The sequence below is a fragment of the Phaseolus vulgaris genome, chromosome 3, assembly GCF_000499845.2.
Source record: "Phaseolus vulgaris cultivar G19833 chromosome 3, P. vulgaris v2.0, whole genome shotgun sequence".
Classification (NCBI taxonomy): Eukaryota; Viridiplantae; Streptophyta; class Magnoliopsida; order Fabales; family Fabaceae; genus Phaseolus; species Phaseolus vulgaris.
Window position 1 is genome coordinate 44,286,430 of NC_023757.2, and position 25,697 is coordinate 44,312,126.

General features: G+C 28.7%; 4 protein-coding genes across 4 annotated transcripts; 3 read left to right on the top strand and 1 right to left on the bottom strand.

Moving 5' to 3' along the window:
* The first annotated feature begins 9,979 nt into the window (after positions 1–9,979).
* On the top strand, positions 9,980–10,938 carry LOC137808021 (uncharacterized protein At4g22758-like). The gene is made up of 2 exons (XM_068608913.1): positions 9,980–10,510; positions 10,594–10,938. The coding sequence occupies exons 1-2, from the start codon at positions 10,168–10,170 to the stop codon at positions 10,740–10,742; spliced, it is 492 nt and encodes a 163-aa protein (XP_068465014.1). The 5' UTR covers positions 9,980–10,167; the 3' UTR covers positions 10,743–10,938.
* A 3,058-nt stretch (positions 10,939–13,996) lies between these two features.
* On the bottom strand, positions 13,997–14,663 carry LOC137805661 (uncharacterized mitochondrial protein AtMg00810-like). Its single transcript, XM_068605601.1, has 3 exons — positions 14,601–14,663; positions 14,197–14,472; positions 13,997–14,044 (listed from the first exon to the last, which is right to left on the bottom strand). Exons 1-3 carry the CDS (start codon positions 14,661–14,663, stop codon positions 13,997–13,999), a joined length of 387 nt encoding a protein of 128 aa, XP_068461702.1.
* Positions 14,664–15,661: 998 nt separating this feature from the next.
* On the top strand, positions 15,662–18,725 carry LOC137808022 (protein cornichon homolog 4). The gene is made up of 4 exons (XM_068608914.1): positions 15,662–16,039; positions 16,820–17,001; positions 18,222–18,344; positions 18,431–18,725. The coding sequence occupies exons 1-4, from the start codon at positions 15,968–15,970 to the stop codon at positions 18,465–18,467; spliced, it is 414 nt and encodes a 137-aa protein (XP_068465015.1). The 5' UTR covers positions 15,662–15,967; the 3' UTR covers positions 18,468–18,725.
* Positions 18,726–20,194: 1,469 nt separating this feature from the next.
* Positions 20,195–25,182, top strand: LOC137808023 (ATP-dependent Clp protease proteolytic subunit-related protein 2, chloroplastic). Its single transcript, XM_068608915.1, has 9 exons — positions 20,195–20,379; positions 20,478–20,521; positions 20,604–20,679; positions 22,434–22,554; positions 22,763–22,900; positions 23,014–23,130; positions 24,102–24,170; positions 24,257–24,352; positions 24,909–25,182. The coding sequence occupies exons 1-9, from the start codon at positions 20,324–20,326 to the stop codon at positions 25,044–25,046; spliced, it is 855 nt and encodes a 284-aa protein (XP_068465016.1). The 5' UTR covers positions 20,195–20,323; the 3' UTR covers positions 25,047–25,182.
* Positions 25,183–25,697: the final 515 nt, after the last annotated feature.

A 25,697-nucleotide genomic window follows, 5' to 3' on the forward strand; every position in this document is an offset into this window, starting at 1 on the left:
CAAATCTCATTTTTATAAATTAATATTACAAAGTTAAATTAAAATTAAAATTTATTTTTTTAATATGATATTAAAATTATATAAAGTAATAAGTCTTTAAATTTAAAGTCTAATTTTTAATAAAATATATATTTTTAAGTTTCTTTCTATTATTGGTTTAAAAGTTCTATGATGTATTCTATTCCTTCTTGGCAAAATCTTATTAAGACCTATTTTCTTTTGGATAGATTTTTCCACGTAGGATTGGGGTGTGCGCACGAGCTTTTGAAGCGTGGCTGTGAGTCATGGTATGCATGGTTGGTGGTCCTTCAAGCGACGATTTGTAGTTTTTGGCGATGGCTGTGTGGGATTGTGTTTACGTGGCTGGGTTATCTAGACTCTTCACATGACAGGGTTGTTTGATTTTTTTTTTTTTAGCGGTGTGCTTGGCTGAAAGTTTCACGGATCTACTAGTTTCCTCTTTGCATTGTTGGATATTTTTTTTGGGATGTTATAAAATGGGTACTTATAGTTCTGCATTTCAAATTTATTGGGAATGTCTCTAAGATCATCAAGGTTGTTTCTCAAATAAAAAGATCTCTTATACTATTCAATTACAAAAGAAGAAGACTTTGACACAAGCATTAAATAATGCTTATTATTATTAATAATATAAATATATTATTAATATTATTAATTAATAATAAAAATATAATAGAAAATATTATAGTGTTAAATATAAATAAATTTATTAACTATACTAAATAATATTAACAATATTTAATAATATTAATAATATTTATATTATGAATAATATTAATAATATAAATGATATTAATAATATTAATAATAGTTATATTATGAATAATATTAATAATATAAATTATATTAATAATATTTATAAAATTAATAATTTAATAATATAAAATATGATTAATAATATTTATATTATGAATAATATTAATAATATAAATGATGTATCTTGCATTTTCAATGAGTTCTTATCCTGAATGTGACAACCATTAGAGTCAAAGGTAAGAACACAAGATACATCATTAATCAATTTTGATACTGAAAGAAGATTAAAAGTGAAACAAAGAATGTACAAAACATTGTATATGACATGATTTTGATTGAAAAAAACACCTCCAAAATAATTGGCAATGACTTTATTTCCATTTGGTAATTTGACATAAATAGGATTAATTTAATGATGTGGAGTGAAATGAGATGAACAAATGTGGTCAGTAACCACTATCAAGAATCCAAAAACTGAAGGATAAAAGAAATTTATTACCATTTTGTGTTATCATGTTGGAAGGAATAACAAAGAATTGATTAGAAACATTGTCATTGGATTTGAACTGTTGTAAAAGAGCTAACAATGTTTGATATTGCTCACGAGTAAAACCAATTTGCTGAGACTGCAATCTTGTCTTTGAACTTTCATGATTTTGCTCATCATTATAAGAATCTTGTTTGAAAGAAGAAATTATCTCTAGACTATCAGAAATATGAATCATGTCTCCTTATGAGAATCTCTCCTATAAATACTTCCATATGTTAAAGGCATTGTCCATACAGATGATGCTATGTATGAAAACAATAAGCTGGTATGAGTGGGAGCTTCTATGATTCCATCAATGAAACCTATCTTGTTCTTTGAAATGAGACTCATTTGAAATAAACGAGACTAATGATGATAGTTTTGGTCCCTCAAGAATAATAGGAACAATGAGAAATGAAGGATTATTAGATGAACTAACATGGTAAGGAGAAGACAATTTTTGTAAGGGATCAACAAACTTCAGTTATGTGTAAATATAGCAAACAAAACTCTCATACCAAATTATAAAAAAAACAACCGAGATAAACAAAAGAGAAAAGGAAGACAAAGGATATGAGAATAAATATTTCTTCTATTTTATTTTTCTTACTTAAATTAAAGCAAAAAGTCTGACTATATATAAACAAGCAATACACTCATTCTAGGTCTAGCTAAAAAGAAAGAATATAAAATAAAAAAATCAATAAAAACTAGAATAAAAAAATAAAATAAAACCTAAACATATATACAAATAAAAATAACTAAGAATTAAAAAAATAAATCTAATATTAGCTTCCAGTCTCCATATCTTTATTAAAGTTAATATAAAAATTACATAGAAAAGATGTGAATGTATAAAATTAAACACAAACGTGGGTTTGTCTAAGATCCTGTAGTCTCACAGGATGGGTTCACATGGGATGTACTTTTTGAATGTATCGCAGAAGTATAAATAATGAAAAAGAAGGGCGAGGTGGTAAAAATGAATTACAACAGTTGAGGTCACCATGGATCTATCATCCCCATTAATAAAGTACAATTCCTGTGCCTCTTTTTGACTCCTACCTATTCCACATCAATTAATATATTGGAGAAACATAGGATCGATATATAGCAAGATAAGACTGTGAAAAGCTGGTCCTGTTGCTGGTCACACTTTCTAAAGGTGAAAACTAATGTTTCTCATGCCAATCCAAAATGCCAGGACTTGTCAATTATTCATTTTTGGCTCCATGTTACACCTAGATTACCATCATTATAATAAGTTTTCAAATTATATGTTAGACAATTAAGCCAGAACCCAGGTGTGATTACCTTTTGTCATGGGAAAGGAGTTACCTCCACTCCTTCGTAGACCCAACCGGGAGCATGGCTTAACACCCATCATTAATATCTTCCATCTTGCCTTTGCAACCCTATCTTTTAATCATTTGCTCCCTTCACGCTCTTACTTCCTGTTCTTCTATTCACCTTATTCCTATAGTACTTTTGCAATCGGTTTTCACTCTCATTTTTTCATCTTATCATATTCTGATTATCACCGTCATATACTTTCACACTTAACTTCATCATAATCTATATGGCTATGTTCTAGATATCATATATACTTGCTCATGAAACAAATTCACTGTTATTAATATTATTTCTCAATCATATATATTAACATCTACAACCATTGTGTTATCTTATCTTAGCTCACGTTACTCAAAATATTGATTATAACTACAGTGGTAGTAACTAATGAAGCATTAGTAATAAAAATACCACTATTGTTCCTTCTGCCATACCAAATCTTTTTTTCTTCTACACTTATTTGTTTGACTATAATTACCATCAATCAATTCCTTCCCCTTTTCTGCAACTTTTGGCAAACTCCAAAGTGAAAAGCAGAAGTGATCACCCCAAGCTAATCACTGCATGCTATTGATATTTCAACCCCACTTTTATTACGCAACCCGAAGTGCCATAATTGTAAGATCAGAGCTGCAATATATTTCATCATCAAATAGAATGATAGATAGATATGCCTACTCCCAGCCTTTAATTTCCTGGATCTATGAAACTTCACTAGTACAATTTTAAAACGTCTATGCTGCAGTAATAAATCTCAACTGCATGAAGTATACTTTAACCTAAATATTAGGTGCTTTTATTTTCTAACTGAATATTTTGTAGCAGAAAATTAAGGATTCATATCTTAAAATATGACATCTATCTAACTGGTGCATGCTATATACTGAGAAACACGTTCCTTCTAACTGTAGAAAGAATTTTGAACAGTAGGGCTAGTAAGTAAGTGAGAAAAAATGATGGGGTGGGACAGGGAATGGATGCTTTGGGAGTGAGATGATGATTGGATGCGGTGTTGAGCCCCCCACCCATGAATTGGATCAGTGGTCTTTGCAGTGACGATGATGTGATGGGTGCAAATGATTTGGTGGGTGGACTAAAATGACCACTGAAAAAGATTATTCTCCAACTGTTGCATGTTTGTGCTTTCTTATAGCTGTAAAATGTTGACAAAATATGTTAACATCACTTAGGATCTGTAATGCATGTGGTGAGAACTGATTTGCATGCGGAGTTAAGCATTCATCGAGTACCATGTGGCCTATATATGTACAAACAATGGTGACTGTTAATGGCCATCTGGCTTTCTAAAAAAGGAGCTTTAAACAATGGCGGACCCATTCATTACAAATTACAATGTGGGTCTTCTTGCTCAAAAATTTGCATGTATATTAGCATGCCTCTTTGTTGAATTTGTCTTAAAATTGATCTTGCCGTGAAACGAATTGGATACCGATGGAGCTTTTGGTTATTGACCAAGTTGAACTCGCACTGTGTGATCTACTCATTGTTTTTTGAACCTGGTCAATATATCCAATCGATTCACTTTGCCAGTTACCTGAGCAAAAGAGCACGCACAGTTAGCCTTGTAAGTGCGTTCAAATCTAGAGGGATTATATGTCCTTGACTACAACGCACCAATGATATGAATTCGCCCCTGAAAGAGAGGACAAAGCCATGAAATGTGTGCTATGCATGGAGTTAATTATATATATTACCATGAGCTTTTTGCAAGTAAATGTTGCAATTTGAAAATTTTATTATTAATTTCGGTAAAAGAAAAATTAAAATTATTACTGATGATTTAGGTAAGTCGTATCTTGCTGGTAAGGCTTTTATAGTATGAAGTCATGCATGACTTCCATACAGAGAGGTCAACATTGAAGTTATATATACAATATAGAGAGGTCAATAATACAATATGTTCACGATTTATGTGAAGCTTACACAATTTTAGGATACAAGTAATACAATCGAAAGTAGAATTGTGAATTTGTGGTACAACTTTAACGTTAATCACTCTTTATATGAAGGTCGTGTGTCCCGTGTACTAGTTCTTTGTATATGATCAATAATAATTTTTTTTACCTAAATTTGTAATAAATGATTCAAATTCATGCATGTGGGAAATTATGATGCAAATTAAACTTTTAAAGTATAGAGGTAAGAACTAAAATACAAAGATAAAAACCTAAATTCATAAAAATATATAAGAATAAAAAAAATTGAAATACAAAGATGAAAACTAAACGAGAAAATTAAACACTAATTCTTTTAGTCCCTAAAGAGACAAAAGTCAATTGAGATTTTTAAAAAGAATTAATATGATCTTAATTTTTTTTTAAATAATTTCACTACAAACAATCATTAAATATAAACTAATTTTATAGACAAAAAATAATTAGTTGCTATAGTGACCAAATTATAGACAATTTTGGAGACTAAAATAAAAATTGGTTTCTAAATTAGTTTTTATTATTCGTTAAATGATTTCTAAATTGTTATCTAATTAGTGTTGGAGATCCCACATCGACGAGAGATGAAGACAATTTATTGTATATAAGTGTGTGCAAACCTCATCTCATGAGTCGGTTTTATGAGCTGAGTTAACTTTAAAGTTCACTTTATAATATTAGCTACGAAGGATTTTATACTCTTTAGTATAGTAGTGTTCAACTGTATTATTATCAAACTGAATTATTTAAAAAGAATTATTTTAAAAAGTTAGGACCACATTAGTTTTTTTTTTAAAAAAAATTGAGATCAAACTAAATTTTTTTTAAAATAGTTGAATTCAATTTTTTATAATCAGACAAATATAATTAATTTTCTATACTTAATATAGGATTAAAAAGATAATTAAAACTTAAATATTTTTTATTCAACAATTCTAATTAAAAAAATACTCAGAGAAAAACATGGCAAATAACTTCAGAATCTTAAGAAAATAGAGAGAGAACATGAAAGAAATAAATATAAAAAAATTTAAAATTTTTAAAAAATAAATTTAGCTAAATTTTATATTTATATTCTTAAACATAACTTATAAATTTAACACTTATCTTTTTAAAATCATCCTTTTTAAACCAAAAAGTAGGTTCTTACCATTTTAAATAATGCAAGTATATAACAAATTATTAGATTTTTTTTACATTACATATAGTTTTAATATATTATAATAATTTTTAAAAATATAAAATATAGTTATTATTTTTCTTTAGATATAAAATATTTTTTTCAATACATTGAAATCAATATTTAGAATATAAATCCTAAGCACTAAGTACAAATAAAAGATTTAAAAACAATTATTTTAAATAAAATAAAATATTAAAAATAAATATTTAATTAAAAAGTAAAAAAAAATTATTAATGTAAATAAGAAATATATTATTTAATTGAATTTTATGTCTAAAAATATATAATTATCTTAATTTAAAATATTTTTTAATATTAGTTATCTTAATTAACAGTTTTCATTTTTAGCATTAAAATGATTATAGTTAATTATAAGAAAAAATATAATTAGAAAATATCAGGAATTTAAAATTAGTAAATAATTTTGCAAGGGCTGAAAAATAGAATCATATTTGCAGGAGATAAAAATAAATTCTATTATAACTTTATCAAAGTAGAAAAATAATTCAAACTAAATATATAAACTGAACATTCTGCCACTAAATTAGACAACTCAATAATTTATTAAATGGAAAATACTTTATAACATTGTGAACATAAATTAAGTGCATGTTCACACACACACACACACATATATATATATATATATATATATATATATATCATTTAAATGTATCTAATAATTACATGAAATGAAGCTATTTTATTTTAATTGCGATATTTGATTAAAGTTTTTATTTTAAAAGTTTTACATTGCATGTAAATTTTGAAGTTAAAGAATCATGTATGTGATGTTGTAAAATATTTCAAATAATATTTTCTTCAATTAATTTTAGCATACATTTATATTTAAATATGTAAATTTATATTTTTTATTTTAAAATAATATCATTATATTAATGTGGAATGTATCGATAAATATCCATTATAATGTTTGAATGAAATGAATAAATCAAAATTGAATAATAAATTGGTGATTTTTTTTTTGAACATAAACGATCAATTTAACTTAGGATATATTTTATTGTATCTCATAGTCAGGGACGAACTAGGTCTAACAATATAGAGAAAGTTGCCCCAAAAAATATCTCTATCTTAAAATTTTGCATGAATTAATATATGATCTGATTATTACATTTGTAAGTAAATTTTTCTATAATATATAATTAAATATAAGAACAAAGTATTATGAGTGGATTGATGGTGAATTTCTTCCAAATCAATTAACAAATATGAGGATCGATATATGTAATCATGTAACGTGTTCATTAAACAAAATAAGTGGTTTAAAATTTGTTACAGATTAGATCAAATAAGCAAATGGTTTCTTAATCATGAAATACAATCCTTGAGCTACAGTAACAATCTAAAATATCATTGCAAAACATGATTTTAATCATCATTATAACAATTATTATCCTTAAAAAATACAATTTCTTTTACTAATTCATTTAACTTACACGTGTTGAAATGATATTTTAATTAAATTTAAATATATTGGAAATGCAAAAGTTTCTTATTATTACCCAATCTTGAATTTATTCAAAAAAGCGTGGTTTGTATAGTAAAAAATATGGATTTTTTAAACAACTATTTTTAAAATTATACTTAAAGTAATTAAAATCGTTTTCTTTTTTCAAATTAATATTATATCATAGTTAAAATTTAAGATATTTTTAACGTTACTTTACATATGATTTTTCGTTCAAGATCAATCTTCAGCAAAGCAATTATTTATTAGCATAATTATAAAAAGTATTATATATATATATATATATATATATTTATAACAAACTTTCCCCGATATTTCTACGCGTATATATGGGAATCAGATATTTAGTTTTATTCAAATAACGATCTTAAAATAAAAGTAAGTGTCTTTTCTTACATTTTATATAAAAAATATTCATCTTTAAATTCTGAAATGAAAATTTCAAAATCTATATAATTAAACCTTTAAATTTATCATTCATTTTTACCTATCCATAGTGTAGTTAATCTATTTGGATTTTTGGATAACTTTTGAATACAATAAAAGCCCATAAAGAAGTGGCCCAGTTAACTCTAGATACAAAAAAGATAAATTATATCTTGACAATGAGGTATTAATTGGCTATCAATTGAAGATAATTTATTTAATAAAAACACATAACTTGTGATTTTAAATATCAACTTGTCTATAACTCACAAAAAATAATGTGTTCTTTTTAAAACTCATTTTTAAGAGAAATTACTCTTATATTTTCTTAAATAATGTAAAATAACACTCAAATTCTTCGTAATTCTAAAATAGATTATCATCTTTGTTATAATTTTAATAAAATAATATTTAATTTTTTCTCATTTTAAAATAGATGGTCTCTTCTATTCTAATTCTAGTAATAATATTCAAAAAAACTTTCAATTTTTAAAGAGAGATTGATTTTTAATAAATAATATTAATTTTTCTTATATTTTAGGAATGTGATGTGACACTGACATCTTATTATACTTAAATCATTCATTTTTCTATAAAAAATATTTAATTTTTATAGTTAATATAATATATTTAGATAAAATAAGGAAAGTAATTATGACATGATTAAAATATAAAGAATATAAATATAATTTATTATAAACATATAACATGTGGATATTTATTTAAAAATTAAAAACAAGAGAATTATATTTTATTAAAAATATAAAAATTGAATGTCTATTTTAAAACTGGAGAGAATATAAATGTTATATAAAATAAAATAAAGGAAATAAGTATAACTTTCTTAAAGTATATGTTACTATAAAAGAAGTAAGAAAAATATTTTTTTTTAATAAATTATGTGCAAAAGAAAATCTCAAAATATTAGTATAGAAAACAAGATTTGATACAGACTAATGGAGAAATTAGACCAAAACCAATGGTATAAAAAAAATAATAAAGAAAAGAAAAAGAAACGTCCCTTAAATATAAGGGAGTTTGGGAAATCTACTGAGACTAAAAACACGGGCTAAGCCCAATAATAAGTATCCTATGACTCCTGCAACAAAACAAAAGTTGAAGAAGATTAAAATATTATTTCTGTGTTGTTTTATTTGCATAAACATTTGTTTATAGAAATAAATTGAAATATATCACATATAATAATATGGAATTTTTAAATTTTACAATATCGTTATACAAATTAAATATTTATATGTAGAGGACTATTAATTTATTATTTTAAAATTAAATTTGTGAGTTTCATTTGTTTTGAAAAATATTTTTCTAAAATTGTAAAAATTCTGAAAATATTTTTCTTAAAGTATATTTGCAAACCATTCGTTTTGGTTTTACATAGTTAACTTCTTTATAAAACAAATCTATTGGAAACATAATCAAAATATAAAATATATACATTAACGTTGAGATTTTGGGTTTAGAAATAAGAGATGTATTACATGAAGGTATTGTGATTTATTTCATGTATTTTATATAAAAAATGTAACAAAATATTAAAATTTAAAATATCTCAATCTTAACTTTTAAAACCTAAATAACAATTAAATGTATTTTTTTATCTTTAAGTAAAATATATTGAAAAAAATAGAATGATTTCTTAAAAATTAATTTAGATAAAAAATAAACAAATATTGTTAAAATTCTTTCATGTCTTAATATTTTTTATTTGAATTTTAAATTTCAAAATTGTTTCTTCTCCTTTCAAACTGAAGTAACCATTTACAAGCATACCGATAACCAGTTTTACATGTGTCATGATTAGGTAACTAGTTCTATAGGATGATTGTAATATATGTGCTTCTTGCTGCTTCTTTCCCTGTTCCTCCGACGAGGTCATTGCTTCTTTCTCCCTTTCGTTCGACCTTTCCTTTCATTTGAAATTCTTCTGCTTCCGCGTCCGCACCCACGCCTACACTCAAACGCTAAACTCTTACACTTTTACAAAATTGTCACATCACTCCCATTAAAATTAAAAAAACATGACTGTCACATCCTCACCCAAGCTACATCTGCGTTGTAAAGTATTTGTTAGTTAACCAAACATTTTTGAAATAAAAAATTATTACTTTAACATCCTTAAATAGAAATAATATTTATTTTATTTTTTAATTTAAAATTTTAATTTTTTGAAAGAGTATAAAATAAAAACATTTGTTCATAAACAAAAGGTTAAAATGCAGCAGCTCCACGGAAGTAGCACAATTAGAAAAGTTAGGTGGAGCACTTTCAGAGAAGCTTCCCTCAGCGTCCTTACTTTCAAGTTTTGTTCTCTCCTTAAGCATTACTTTTGCTTCTCAAACCCCTCAGACCAACATCTCTATCTCATGTTATGTGATCTATAAGCAAAACTACCAAGGAGAATAGAGAGAAAGCCAAAATACTTATCCTCATAAGCATGACTTCAGTGTCACCGGGTCATCGGAGAAAATTCTCCGGTAAGGACCTGACGAGTTCGCAGCGGCCGGAGAAACATTGGAACGGTGGCGGATTCGCAGTGACGCTGAAGGTTCCGGTGGATAGCAGCAGTGAGTCTTTTTCTCGACCATCAAAGGTGTTGGTGAACGTGAGCATGGAGAAGTGCGTGGGAGCGGTGCAGGTGGTGATATCACTTGAGGACACCGTCGCCGATCTGATAAAAGCGGCGTTGGCGTCTTACAAGAAGGAGAAGAGGAGGCCGTTCTTGAAGAACAATAATTCCAAGTGCTACGATCTTCACTACTCTTCTTTCGCCCTTCAAAGTAAATAATTATCTTATCTTTCTCTTCTTTATAACTACTTTTAGTAACTGATGAATAACCATGCTCTTTGATTTGAAGTGCAGGTTTGAAGGTTGATGAAAAGTTGATGAACTTGGGATCAAGGAATTTTTTTCTTTGCTCAAGGCCCATGTCTTCTTCTTACTCTGAGAAAGAGAATATGGTAATTGATTCTGCATTTTCATGGATGGTGTTCGTTCCTCTTCTGCTTTAGATTGGGCATAGGCATTAATAAACAACACGCTCCTTCTTTTTCCAACTACCTTTTTCTCGTTACATCTAGTATACTTTGAATGATTCTGAAGAACGTGTTACAAGTATATCAAAGGGGTACTTACTCTTTTTTTTTTAATATTTTCTAGTTAAATTTGTATACTTATTGGCAGCTATTCATGGAAGTTCATGTCTTACCTTTGTTCTTTTAACTACCCTTAACGTTATTATATATGATCTTAATTATATATATTTTTTTTGAAATTTTTAGATAATTGATTGATACCTAATTTATAATTTGCTTAAATTAATATCAATCCAAATTTGGGATTGTGATATCATTTTTTAATCATATTCGTGGAGATTATATAGTGAAAATCATAATTGGAGAAATTGGCGTGAAGAAAGTTGTTCTCACTGAACACGATTTTAATCAGGAGAACATCCTTCTCAAGCTGTGCACATAATAATTATAAGCAAATTTTTTTCTTAAAAGAAATGAATCAATATATCATTAAAAACAAGTTAAATAACAAAAATATACTATGTAATTAATAAATTATTAAACAAAAAAACAAAAGAGTCATAATATCACTTTAAGTAAATTAAATAATAAAAACGTAAGTAAATAAAAAAGACTAATGCTAAATTAAATAATATAAATATAACTTAAAATAAGACTAATACATAACTAAAAAAATTAAATAACATAAATATAAATTAATAACAAATATTATTGAGTGAAAATGAACGTAAATTAAATAACATAAGTATAAATTAAAAAAACGAGTAAAAGGAAATCTAATTATCACAAATATAACTTAATAAAACAACTCGCAGATAACTATAACTAAATTAAGTTGTAGAACAATAAAATATAGAAAATAAATAAATTAAATAATAAAGATACAAAATAAGAATAGACGAGTGAAATCAAATTAAATAATAGAAGAACAAAAATAAAATATGCAAAAAAATAGATAGCTTAAAAATAAAATAAAAGATTAATAAATAGACACAAGTCCATTAAGATTAATTTAACGACTCTAAGGTGACTCTTTCCTTACCTTACTATTTGTAAAGATTTTTTTTATAAATTATTACTTTTTTTAACAATTATTTACAAACATAATTATTACATTTATAAATATTTTAATTATTATATTTATTATCCACAAATCAATAATTTAAATTATATAAAATATTTTCCACTATTCTTTTAAAAAATCGTTTTTCTATTAAATTTTCAAACCAAAATTTAAAAAATAAATTATTTTAAAATTGATAATTATTATTTACCTATTTTGCTAAATAATTATTTCTGAAAGTATATGTTTTTGTAAATAAATATTTTTTCTAAATTATTATATTTATATAATGATTTTTCCAAATGAATTTTTAAAAAAAAAATCCAAACCATTTTTGTTTAAAAGTAAAAAAAAAAACTAAAAATATAAATTATGTTTCCGTCATTTTTAAACAAAAACAAAGTTAAGAATAAACTCATACACCACTAAAATAATTTAACAATAAATCATACCATTGTTGGAGATCCCTACTAAATTTTATGGAAAATTATGACCAATGAATATTGGTAACAATATTGTGGAGAGCTGAATTATCCTCAATTAAGTCAATTAAGAGAGAGAATTGTTGGGAATCTTCAACAATTTAATGGGATATTATGACCAATTAATATTGGTAATTGATCTATTGAATATATTTAATGATGACCATTAAAAGGTTTTTATAAAGAAGTCTCTATGTAACGAGCATTAATGAAGAAGTCTTTCGTCTCATTCTCTATATAAAGAGAACTTATGAGGAAGATGGAGAATGAAGCAAGAAGCAATGAAGTCGTGAGAAAACAACATAGAAATCCTAGCGAGATGTTAGAAAGACTTTGTAATCCCACTTTCATAGTGAAGACGTTGTCACCATAATAATGAGATTAAAGATCCTAATAAGATGCTAGATCTCGTGGATTTTATTTCTCAAATTGAAGAAAGTTTTCCCACATTAAAAATTCTATGTCTCATTATTATGAATTTTCTCAACAACAATTTCATGTTTCCATGCTTATAAAAAATAATAATAATGAAGTTGAATAAGGTGCACTTTATTATCAGTGCATTAGAGACAACCAAAGCTCACATAAATATACACTGATTTTCATGTATATATATTGACTTGACATATCTATATCAATTACCATTTGCTTTACACATCTTCTCCTTAACTTCAGATAACATGTTTGTTAGTAAAAACTTAATTTGTTCACTTTAAAAATTCCTACCAAACTTCTATTACATATTCAAATATCAGATTATATATTATCAATATGCCCTTTTTATAAAAAAATATTTTTTTTTATAAATTCTTAAAAAGAAATAAACCACTTAAAACTATTTTACATAATTTTATTTATTTATTTTGTAATTATGTCTGATAACAAAACAAAATGTTGATTATTAACTGAAACTTAGTAAAACAAATTTATAATAAATTAAAAAATAAACATCAATAATTTATTAATTTTTTATTTCCTTATCTATTTAAAATTGATCTTTATTATACCTCTGTCTTATCTTTTCATTTCGTCGCATTTCTTAAGTTTTTTTTCATAATTTTAAATCATATGACATAACACTATAATATTATATGTATTTTTTGTAAGTAATTTATATTGGGATAAAATATTTATCTTTATAAAATAATTGACTAATTATTTGAAAGTAATTTTTTTTTTCATTATTTGTTAAAATATGAAAAGAAAAATGTAATAAATCTCTTTTATCCATTGCATAAATAAAAATATCTAACAATATATATAATATCTTATAATATATAATAATATCTAACACTTCTTTTAGGTATATAAATCATATATACCAGTTTGTTACAAAAATGTAATCAATCATAGGTTCTCCTAAGGGTTTAGTAAAAATATCATCTAATTGATAATTTGAATTAACAAACTCAATCTTGATATCAATTGATATAATTTTTTCTCAAATGAAATGACAATCAATCTCAATATGTTAGGTCCTTTCATCAAAAACTAGATTTGCTCTAATATGAAGAGCAACATGATATTCACATATAAGTGTTATTTAAGTGACCTTTTGCTATTCTTTAAGTAACTGTTTAAGTCAAATAAGCTCACAAGCATTCGAGACCATAACTCTATATTATGTTTCTGCACTAGATCTCGCCACAATACTTTGTTTATTGCTCTTCCAAGAGATCAAGTTATCACGGAGACAATATAACCAAAAGTTGTTCTACTATCAGATGGAGATCCTACCCAATCAACATGTGAATAACAAACAATTTTAGTGTAGTTATTGTGACCATATAACAAACCTTTTCTATAAGAGCCTTTAATGGTATTTTAGTATATGGATAACACCATTCCAATGGTCTTCACATGGAGAATTAAGAAATTGACTCACCACACTGACTACAAAGGTAATATCAAGATGAGTAACAGTGAGATAGTTCAATTTTCCAACTAATCTTCTGTACTTCTTAGAATCTGAAAGAGACTCTCCCTGATTGGATAGAAGTTTGACATTGGGATCCATGTGAGTATCAACAAAATTCGAATTCATCAACCCAATTTCTTCCAAAACATCCAATGCATATTTTCTTTGAGAGATAACAATACCAATATTGGATTGTGCTACCACAATCCCCAAGAAATATATGAGTTTTTCAAGATCTTTGGTCTGAAAGTGTTTACATGGTGATCACTGCCTGTAAGAACAATGTCACCAACATATACTGCAATATAGATACAATCAACACTTGAGTGACGATAAAAAAAATGAATGATCTGTTTTACTGCAAGTCATACCAAACTGTTGAACAATATTGCTAAATTTTCCAAACCAAGCCCTAGGAGACTGCTTAAGGCCATATAAGGATTTGCGAAGACAGTCCAGAAGACTCTCCCTGAGCAAAAAAAAAACTGGGAGGTTGCTCCACATAAATTTCTTCATGCAAATCCACATTAAGAAAGACATTTTTGACATCCATTTGATAAAGAGGCCATCGTTGAAGAGTATCCATGACTATGAATAAGCAAACAAAAGGCATATTTTTCCGTGGAGAAAAAGTATCACCATAGTCTAAACCAAAAACTTGGGTATAACCCTTAGGCACAAGACGAGCTTTGAGACGATCAATAGTACCATCAGGACAAACTTTGATAGCAAAAATTCAATTGCAACCAACAAAATTTTTTCTATAAGGTAAAGGAACAAGTTCCCAAGTTCCATTATTCCGAAGCGCATTTATTTCATCAAGCATGGCCTGAAGCCAACTAGGATGGGCTAAGGCCTCACCTAATGATTTTGGAATGGATACAAAAGAAATAGACGAAAGACAAGTATAAAAATGTTGAGATTGTCTATGATAACTCAAAATATTATAATGTGAAAAAAGATTACAGTTAGTACATATACCTTTATGAATGACAATAGAAATGTCAAGTTCAACTATCGAAGGTTAAACTATTGGAGTAAGAGGGGTTGGCACTAGATAGTCATCTAATTGACGATGAGATATTTAATGACGACTATACACCTAAAGAGTTGGTGGTGTTGAACACATAAAATTATATTTATATAGAAAAAAACATATAAACTAAACTCATTACATAAATAAAAATATCTATAAATATCTTATAATATATAATAATATCTAACATTTATTCAAAATCTTCCTGTGCAACTTCATTGTAATAAAAATAACAATCAAAATAATAAAAACAACGATCAAAGTAACAAATATTGTTAATTAATAAATTCTTTCACCAATTTTTTATTGGTATGAATTTAAAAACAATTGTTTGTCTCTTGTTCAAGAACTACGTAAACAAAATATAAAAATGACGTAGTAACTTCGATTAAAGTTGAAGAGCATTTATCTTTGGTTTTCAGTTTTTCTTTTTTAAAAAGGGTTTACTATTTTCTTTCTTTTCTCGGTTGGACTGGTAAGGACCCTTTAATTGTTAAGTTGGCACACGATTCTTAGCTTCTCCGAGTGTCTGTCTGCGGAATCCAAACCCTCCGAGGTTTCTTTCCTGTGTTCCTTCTCGTGCGGTGCACCCTGCGCACGAGCTCTTTGTAGCTATCATCGCATCAATTAACATCGCATGTTTCGAACGCGTTGTGCTGCAACTGAAATCGAAAACCGGAGAAAAAGGAGAAGAGAGGGAGCATGGCTGATCTCTTTGCGTGGCTCATCTCCTTCTTTATCATCATTGCCTTAATTGTACTCGTCATTTACCAGGTCAATTCCGAAAGCCCTAACTCATGCTTTTTGCTTGTGTATTTTTTTTTTCTGTTTATTTTCTTGTTAAAGTCAACTTCAGAGCAATTTAAAGCGCCCCATTCTCCGAATTGCTTCTTTAGTTCGAGCATTCAACAGGGTGTATGTTTGATTGCTATGGGTAAAAGTAAAATGAAGTCGATTCGTATTTTAAAAAAAGTTGAAGAAAAAGAAAGTACTTACCAATTTCTAGAGAAGATACTTGAGATAAAAATTATGTGGGTATGGGTTCTTATCTGGTGTAAAAAAGTTTCGCATCATCTTTATAGGCAAGGATTTAGTTTGAGTATTTCCTCAGAAGATGTACTTCAACGAACAGAATGAACGTGTCAGTTTTTATGATACATAATTGACAAATATATGAACATTTAATTATAATAAGACTTGGGGGGTTCTAAGATTGATACATGTACGCTTAGGTTACATATGTGTTTATTATGATTTTGAAAAGAGGTCTATCTACTGGAAATGACCTAATTTTCTTATGTTTTATGTGTTCATGTCTTCATTTGATCAATTGTATATTCTAGGAGTTAGGAGCTTCATCCACCTTTATGTCCATGTTTTGTTACTTTTATGTTTCTGCTTCTGAAGATTGTTAAGTGTTATTACCACCAAAATGTGTTTTGTCATTGATATTTTCTCCAGGAGTCTAATGAATTTGATTGCGTTTGGTGGCTTTCATTTTTTTTTAATTGTTGGTATAATCTGACTTGTAATATTGTTTAACATTTGTTGCAGTTGATGTGCCTGGCAGACCTAGAGTTTGATTATATAAATCCATATGATTCCTCATCTCGAATAAACAAGGTGGTATTGCCTGAATATATTATAGTAGGTGTTCTATGCGGCTTCTACCTTGTCACAGGGCATTGGATAATGTCATTGCTCTGTGCTCCTTACCTCTACTACAATGTGAGACTGTATGTTTTCTATCAAATTTAGAAATAATCCAAGTTTATTGTTTACGGAATATACTGGTTAATGTATATTATGGTTTTAAGAAAACATTTAAGTGAAAACGATCCATGTCTGTACACTAAGAGTGGATGATAGATTGAGTTAGAAATTTTAATCTTTGCATTCTTTGGCATTGAAGTAGTGTGACTACCCAGGAAAAGAGTCACTTTCATGGCATGAAATAAGTCAATTTGATTGATATAATGTACCTTTCAGTTTACACTTCATGGAGTTGCTAAGCAGCCTATATGTTACGAAGTGTAATATTTTGTGCAAGTGCAGTAGTTTGGGTGAGGGTTTGGATTTTGGGTTCTTTGCATTATTCTGCACTTTCATTTGAGTATAAGAGTGTTAAGAGAATCAAACCAACGGGTTAACCAAATCTTTTACTATATGGCAAGTTTGTTCATTCTTTTTCATGGTTTTGGTTCGCTTAAAAAAAGGGCTGGGGGATTGGCAATTTTTCTTGTATGATGAAGCCAATAGGCCTCATTGTTGAATCTCACTCTAGATGTAGAACTGTGAACTTTATGTTATTATCTTCTTTAATCCGTTTATTGTAAAAGGTCATTATAGTTGGTTTAGTTTTTGTTGGAATTCAAAAAATCCAAATGAAATAGGGACAAGCGGTTCAGTTTGGTTTCTAATTTTTAAGGATTAGTGAAGGCTAATTTAATGTAGTTTTGATTCTCAAACCGAACCAAACTTGAAAATAGCCCCTAACATCCCTAATATTGTAAATCAGCCAAAGGAGTGATATAGGCATGATGCACCACACAAAAAGGAACTCAGTACTTGAAGCTTGCTTTATCCATTCATATAATTGATAATCAGGCTCCATTTTTATGTGTTTGCTGCTTAAATCTCTTCCATGTTACTTAAGGGAATGATTTGGTATCCAAATTAGTAACTCAAGTTAAAAGTTACCTGTTGGATGCCCCTTGTCTGTCAAAATAAAGCAGGAGTTTCCTGTTGTAGAGTTCAGTATCAGTTTCTCATCGACATCAGCTTGTAGCATTTGTGTGTCCAGCTACCATTTTTGTTTAGTTAATGGTTTCTTGTAGTTAAAGGGGATTAAAGGGATGGCTTCTTTTCATGCTTTAATCATCCTTAATATCTTAGTATGCTCTGGAATGTGCTTGGTATGGTGTTGCTAATTACATATTTTATTCCCTTTGATCAGGTATAGACAAGGAAAGCATCTGATTGATGTTACAGAGATATTCAATTTGCTCTCCAAGGAAAAGAAGCAACGGCTTGTCAAACTCTTCTATCTTGTTTTAATCCTTTTCCTATCCTTATTTTGGTATGGTGACTAGCAGAGAAAGGGCCAACATTCATTAAAAAGAATTGCTGTTAAGTTATTATTCTTACTAGTGGTTTTTGGTGCAGGATGATCTATACATCTTTGGATGATCATGATGATTGATGGCTTCTTTTGTGGAGGCTTTCTGGAGTCTCCAATGCAGCTTGAGGGCACAAATTACGACCCATATAAGATGCTGGCTTGTTTCATTGTTGGACATTGACAATGGGATATCTGGTTCTGTATAACACATTTCAAAGCAGTTTTACTTTGCTTTTCGATTCATGCTTGTTGTAGTAAATTCAAATTGCAAAATCTTCCCTTATAACCTTGCTGTACGCTTAAAATTTTAAGTTATTTAAAAACTCACATTCATTAAAAGACCAGTTACTTTTTATTAGGTTACTTCGTGTGGGTGAAACACAATTTTAGTATTTTGAATAAAACTGTAACTTTAATGTCTAAAAAACTAAGGAAATAGAAAATAAGTCTCGAATAGAAAATATCAATAATTACAATTACAGTTTTAGGGATTTAAATGGTCTTTTATCTTTTTGTATTGATCTAACCGGTAAAATGTGTGGTACTTTTAGGAAGCCTTAGATAAGAAAATAACGTGTCAATTGGTTGAATATGATGCATGAGTAGTTGTAAATTTTGTAATACTTATTTAATTTTTACAAATAAAAAACCGGTAAGAGCAAAATTGAGACGCCAAAATAACAATTAATTATTTTAAAATTAAGCATTGTTTATGTATAATATGAAAAATCATTTTAATTATCCTAACTTTTACACTACCAACTATACAGTATATATGTTATCATAATTTATATTTCCTCTCTCTTTCTGGGTGGGTGGGTATGTGTGATCTTATGTACGTGATATTTACTGTACTCTTAAACATGACTACTTTCTCCATGTATAAACACATAATTTTCCTGTTTATTAAAATTTTCTTTTTATTATTTCTCATATAGGATAAATAGAAAAAATAATTTAAAATATGTTTCAAAGAGTTTACTTTTTATTTTTTTAATTATAATATTTAATTATAACTCATTATTTTATTAAATTTTTAAAATTTGGACACAAGGGACAACCTTATGTTTTTGTTCATAATAACAATAACATAATATTATTGATTTTTTCTAAATTTTATTTCAATATATTAATTGGTATTATTACCAGTTTTCTATGAATAAAATAATGAATTTGTTATTATCTAATAATAGCGAAAACCTTTGACTTTTTTTTATATGCATTGTTATAATTTATATATATGTATTTTTATTTTATTTTATGTTATTATATGTAAGTGTTATTTATTTGTTTTGAAATTTGAATTTATAGTCCAATAGTTTTTTTATTTGTTGTGGTATGAAACATTTATTTATATGTACTTAGTATTGAGGATAACATTTATAACATGACTAATTTTTTTTATCATGTCTAATACAGAGGATACGTTGCTACAATTTTTTTTTAAAAAATAATTTCATAAAAAATGTAATGTTCATCTCGATGATTTATATAATCCACATACTTTATTTAGATAATCTATAAACCATACTTCAAATTTCATTAACATGATTTTGATCATATGTTATTACATCTATTTGCACATCAATTAATAATAAACATAACTTTGATATAAATTTTAGTCTAGTGATTTTGCTCTTTACATGTAAAAGTTATTCCAAAAAGATCATTTAGCTCAAATGTGATTCAAGATGTGAGATAAAAATTGTTGCTTAAAATTTTAATAATTAATTAGGTAAAGAAAAAATTATTAATAATTTAATTCTAAACAAATAATATATATTGTATGAAAGGCCTCACGGATACTCACTAGTTTACCTAAAGGATCGAAACGGCATCGTCTGTGATTTCATTCATCTTCGTTTCTCTTCAAGTAACTCATTCTTGGTTCTTGGAGCACAAAAAGTGCGTTCCTATCCGCTCATAGTCATTTCAACATGGCGGTTGCACCCTACACCACCGGTTCTGCACCTCGCCTTTCTTCCGATTTTAGGTCGCAGTCTCTCTCTCTTTCTCTCTCTCCTCCAAAATTATATAATTCACTCTGTAATGTAACTGATGGTTCTTGTGTTCTCTCTTTTGCCGTTGCAGTGTTGCCACAAAACTCTACTCCGGGTTGAAACTTCAATCTGCGAGTGCGTCTCATTCCATCTTTTTCTTGTTATCTTTCAATCTTTTTATTTCTTTACTTGCTTGGCTCATCGTTTTCCATTGCAGATTCTTTTGGAGCGGTAAAACCTAACGTAACCGCTGAATTTTATGGAAAAGTACACAAGACTCTTCTTCAGTGTCGGTAATCCTTCACTCTCCATTTCCAACTCATCTTCGTTTCTTCTGTCTTATATATGGATAACAAACAAGAAATCGGCTCTATTTCCTTTTTATCCTCTTCGCTGCTCATTGTTTTATGAGAAGTAAATAATGTATTTGTAATGTTTCTGCCGTTTGACGTGCTTGATTTCTGCTATATTGTTTTGCTACTGTGCCTGGTATATGTATAGACTCTGATTCCCTAAATATGCAAACGCAGCACTTCCACCCCCGTACAGTTTTTCTTTCTGCAGGAAGCAAATCCTACTTATTTTCTTGTTATTATTATTGGTTAGTAAGTAATTTTAAACAGCAACGGAGTTCATGCTGGTCACATAACATCATATAACACCTATAAAAAAAGGGGGGGATAGGTGTGTTATTTTTTGGTAATTTGTTTGGATATGGAATTCTTTTCCGAAGGCATCTCAAGACTCTGGACAGCAATTTCTGTTGTATTCTACTTATTTTGTGCCATTTAATAATACTGTTCTTCAATTTAACATCTGGCATTCTATTTCTTTGGTCCTTGCCGGATTCAAAAGTGGAGGTTATGTAGCAATTGAATTCATCATTTCACAATGACCAATGTGACCTAGCTATTGGGTTCGTTGGAGACCAAAATCGATTCTTCCTTCCGAAGAAAAGATAGGATCTATGGAAATTTCATGACTGAAAAGCTGTTAACTAAGGTAGTGGCCAAACATCCAGTGGAGAAAAATGAAACTTCTAAATGCAATGATAGAGATTAGGAAGGAAATGGGTCTAATTTGGATTATCATCACAGTTTTGATGAAGATATTATGGCAGTAAAATAGGTGGAACTGCCAACTTTTAGTGAAGAAGACCCCATTGAATGGATCACAAGGGCTAAAACCTATTTTGAAGTTCAAAGTGCAAGTCAGGGTGTCAAAATTAAATTTGAAAAACTAAGTACGAAGGCTCAAGTATTCGTTGGTTCAATTTTTTAAGACAATTTGTGGCACATTTAACTTTGGGAAAATTTACTGCAACCTTGGTGTCAGGTTTAGAAAAGGGGAGACTCGCTCCATTTAACAACTCACAAATTGATAGAAAGGAAAAGCAAGGGTTTTATGCTTCAGGTTTGGAGAGTTTCAACCCTTATATTCATGTGTATAGAAGCAATTAAGATTGTTAATTGTGTGAAATAATAAGAGCTAAGTGAAGATGGAAAAGTAATTTCTATTTGAAGTGGACTAAGATAACGTGGAAGAGCCAGTTTCTTACTTTCAGCCTTGGTGACATATGGGATAGTTATTAGTAGCAGTAAGTAATATTTTTAGCAGTTATTATATATTGAAACATATTCCATAATAACTATCATTAGGAGTTTATGTATTATTAGAATATGTTGAATAGTAACTGCCATGCTGACAGATAAGGCCAGAATGTTTGGATATAGGTATGTCATAGGCATGTAGGGGGATTGGTGAGTTACTTTTTTGGTGACTCTGGGACAGCAAATTCTGTTGTATTTTCTATATATTCTGTGATTTAAATAATCATGTTCTTCAATATATCAATTTGTATTCTATCAAAATTTGTTAATTAATTTTCTCGATTCAAATGTGAATTGTGAAGAGCATTCTTAATAATCTTTTGCCTAGCAAAATTATGGATACAATGTGGTACTTGGGGGTGCATGATATGTCACGATTTGTAGTTTATATAGTTTGAATCAGACTGATGCAAACTAATGATTTTTCATGTTTTCAGGTATGCTAACCACAAATCATCAAGGCCGTGTATTCGAATGATGCCCATAGGTACTCCTAAAGTCCCCTATAAGACACCTGGTGAAGGAACTTGGCAATGGGTTGATTTATGGAATGCCCTTGTAAGTCATTACTCCTTGGTGTATATTTACTAATTTTACACTTCACGCGTTGCCGACCAAAAAAAAAAAAAACACTTCACACATAAAAGATGCTGGTTTTCTTTTGTATCGCATAGGTATGATTCATATGTGAACCTCAAGTTTCCTTTAGGTATTCATCTCTTTTTTAAAGTTGATTAGTACAAAAACTAGTGCATTATTGATGCAGTATCGAGAACGTATTATCTTCATTGGACAAGAGATCGATGAAGAATTTAGTAACCAAATATTGGCGACTATGCTGTATCTTGACAGTATAGAGAACTCTCAGAAGCTCTATTTGTACATAAATGGTCCTGGTGGTGATGTAAGTCTTGTGACTAAGTGTTAAATGATCGATCAATTAAATCCTACTATTTATTGCTTCATCTTGTTAATTAGTCATGGTTTTTAACTTGCCTAAGCTTGCGAATTTTGCAGCTTACACCAAGCCTGGCTATCTATGACACCATGCAGAGCTTGCAAAGTTCTGTAGCCACCCACTGTGTTGGTTTTGCTTATAATCTTGCAACATTTCTCCTTGCTGCTGGTGAAAAGGTACTCTATAATCAGTGTCTGTTGATACAACTCGTAAAAGTCAAGTCTGTGCGAGTGACTTTATATGTTTAGAAATTTCTACTCCCAACAATATATATATCCAATGTTGTATGGACTTTAGACTTGTGTAAAGGAGAGTTATCTCTATATCATACTTGATACATTTGTGTCCCCTCCCCATCCTTAATATGATTAAAATTAGTCTTGACATCATATACATTTGAAACAACAAGGGAAAAGATTAGATAAAGGTACTTGACATGTACTACTGTTTATATTTATAGCGTATCACTATCTTTCATGAATGGCCATTTTACAAGTAATAACAATTATGGTACTCTATTACAATTGAAAACCTGGCAAGTCTTTTAGTTTGGAAATAGAACGGGAATATATCCCATACAGATTTGGGATCACACAATTAAATAAAAAATGACAAAAAAGTAGTAATAACATTGAAATACTTTTCAGTCATTAATACTATCAAAGTTTTGACTCCTAAGATTCCTCTTTCTGCTCCATTCTGTTGTGTTGTTTATGACATTCACGTCTACTTGATTTCATGCAATTTGGCCTTTAGCTCATTCGTATCACTATCTTTCCTGAATGGCCATTTTACAAGTAATAACAATTATGGTACTCTATTACAATTGAAAACCTGGCAAGTCTTTTAGTTTGGAAATAGAACGGGAATATATCCCATACAGATTTGGGATCACACAATTAAATAAAAAATGACAAAAAAGTAGTAATAACATTGAAATACTTTTCAGTCATTAATACTATCAAAGTTTTGACTCCTAAGATTCCTCTTTCTGCTCCATTCTGTTGTGTTGTTTATGACATTCACGTCTATTTGATTTCATGCAATTTGGCCTTTAGCTCATTGTATTGAGTCTGCTGACCTCATTAGTTCATTGAAATGAGTCTGACGATCTATTAATCTTTTCATGATATTCTGTTGTATTAAGGGTAATCGTTCTACAATGCCTCTATCAAGAATTGCCCTTCAATCTCCAGCTGGAGCTGCTCGTGGACAGGTATGACTTGTCTTTATTGATATCACCTCTGAGATGATGAATGGGACTGTTTTTACTTTGGATGCTAACATCATGAAAACTTTCAGGCTGATGACATTCTTAATGAATCAAATGAGCTACTTAGAATCAGAGATTACCTTTTCAATGAGCTGTCTAAGAAAACAGGTCAGCCTGTTGAGAAGGTAAGTATATCCATCAATGAAATTCATTGAGTTAAATGAGATTGTGACTTCTGTGCTGGTTTGAATGACATGACTGTATGTCTGCTTGACTATCCAACTTACTGCAAGACGAGAAAAAGTCTTGAAAATCAGTAGCTTTTCTTTGTTGATGAAGTCGAATTCAACTTTGAGATGTGTGGACAAATCTGTCAAGAAGCAATTTTTTGAGAAAAAAAATGAAACTCAATTTTCCGGAAGCTAAAATTAACTTATGCAAAAGTTAAAAATAAGAACTTAGAGAAGTTATACCAGAGAGTTTCTAAAATTTAATTTATAAATTTGAACTTATAGAAAATCTTATTTCTTTTTTTTCTCTTTTAGAAGTGCTCAAACAAAAAATTGTCCAAAGAGACTCTTCGACATAGCTTCTTTAAGAATTGTTCTTTGCCTCTTTCAGTTTTCTATTTCAAATCCATTTTTTTGTGGGCTTATTTTAATTCCTGCCTTTATGGGTATTTATATCACCATTTCAGATTGCAAGTTTTGAAACTAATGTGTATTGAATGCATCTCTTCAGATTACCCAGGACCTGAGCAGGATGAAACGTTTCAACTCACAGGAAGCTCTTGAATATGGGCTTGTTGATAGAATTGTCAGGCCGCCACGTATTAAGGCTGATGCTCCTCGCAAGGATGCAGGCACAGGTCTTGGTTAAGAACACATTTATAATCCACATTACCGAGTAATATCGCTGTATCAAAATGTTTCTCGTGTAATATTTTTTTCCTCAATTTTGGAGCATGTATACAATTCTCGTGAATGAATTCGAATCACATAGTTGAAAGCAGTAAGGTAAGGTGGCTCAGACGTAGTTGCTCAGACCCTCTCTGTACGTTAACCATTAGCATTCAGAAATTCCATATTAAACAAATCATTTTATGAAGAAATTCTTACGTGTTCCAAGAGTAAAGAACGAAGTATTTTTGTATCATTGAATAATGAACGTGTATAATTTATTATGGCATTAACAATGAGAAATTTAACTATACTTTTTTTTATCGGCAAAAAGAAATTTAACTATACTTATTCTTATTAACATTTATTATGGACTGAAATTTATTGGAATTAATGAATGTATCTGTGATTTAAGTATATAGCACGATATTAAGTTTTAATAAATTTTTGTTAATGAAAAAATTGTTAGAAAATATGTTCTTAAGATTTGGCTAATGGCCAAGATAAATGGTAGGGATGGTTGCTGTAATCGGTGTGAATAATCGAAAATTGGGTTTAATTTGATAAATTCGACCCAGTCCAAGCAAATAATAAAAAACCAGGTTAGATTATACTTATGGGTTTAATTGGT

What these genes read in the sequence shown, in the direction of transcription:
- LOC137808021 (XM_068608913.1), top strand. Translation starts at nt 10,168, where the DNA reads ATGACTTCAGTGTCACCGGGTCATCGGAGAAAATTCTCCGGTAAGGAC. An exon ending in CTCTTCTTTCGCCCTTCAAA is followed by an intron (nt 10,511 to 10,593) that starts GTAAATAATTAT and finishes TTTGAAGTGCAG; the next exon opens with GTTTGAAGGTTGATGAAAAG.
- LOC137808022 (XM_068608914.1), top strand. Translation starts at nt 15,968, where the DNA reads ATGGCTGATCTCTTTGCGTGGCTCATCTCCTTCTTTATCATCATTGCC. An exon ending in TTGTACTCGTCATTTACCAG is followed by an intron (nt 16,040 to 16,819) that starts GTCAATTCCGAA and finishes CATTTGTTGCAG; the next exon opens with TTGATGTGCCTGGCAGACCT. An exon ending in CTTTTCCTATCCTTATTTTG is followed by an intron (nt 18,345 to 18,430) that starts GTATGGTGACTA and finishes TTTTTGGTGCAG; the next exon opens with GATGATCTATACATCTTTGG.
- LOC137808023 (XM_068608915.1), top strand. Translation starts at nt 20,324, where the DNA reads ATGGCGGTTGCACCCTACACCACCGGTTCTGCACCTCGCCTTTCTTCC. An exon ending in CGCCTTTCTTCCGATTTTAG is followed by an intron (nt 20,380 to 20,477) that starts GTCGCAGTCTCT and finishes TTGCCGTTGCAG; the next exon opens with TGTTGCCACAAAACTCTACT. An exon ending in TTGATTTATGGAATGCCCTT is followed by an intron (nt 22,555 to 22,762) that starts GTAAGTCATTAC and finishes TTATTGATGCAG; the next exon opens with TATCGAGAACGTATTATCTT.
- LOC137805661 (XM_068605601.1), bottom strand. Translation starts at nt 14,663, where the DNA reads ATGGCCTTAAGCAGTCTCCTAGGGCTTGGTTTGGAAAATTTAGCAATA. An exon ending in CAATATTGTTCAACAGTTTG is followed by an intron (nt 14,473 to 14,600) that starts GTATGACTTGCA and finishes AAACACTTTCAG; the next exon opens with ACCAAAGATCTTGAAAAACT. An exon ending in TTACCTTTGTAGTCAGTGTG is followed by an intron (nt 14,045 to 14,196) that starts GTGAGTCAATTT and finishes TTGATTGGGTAG; the next exon opens with GATCTCCATCTGATAGTAGA.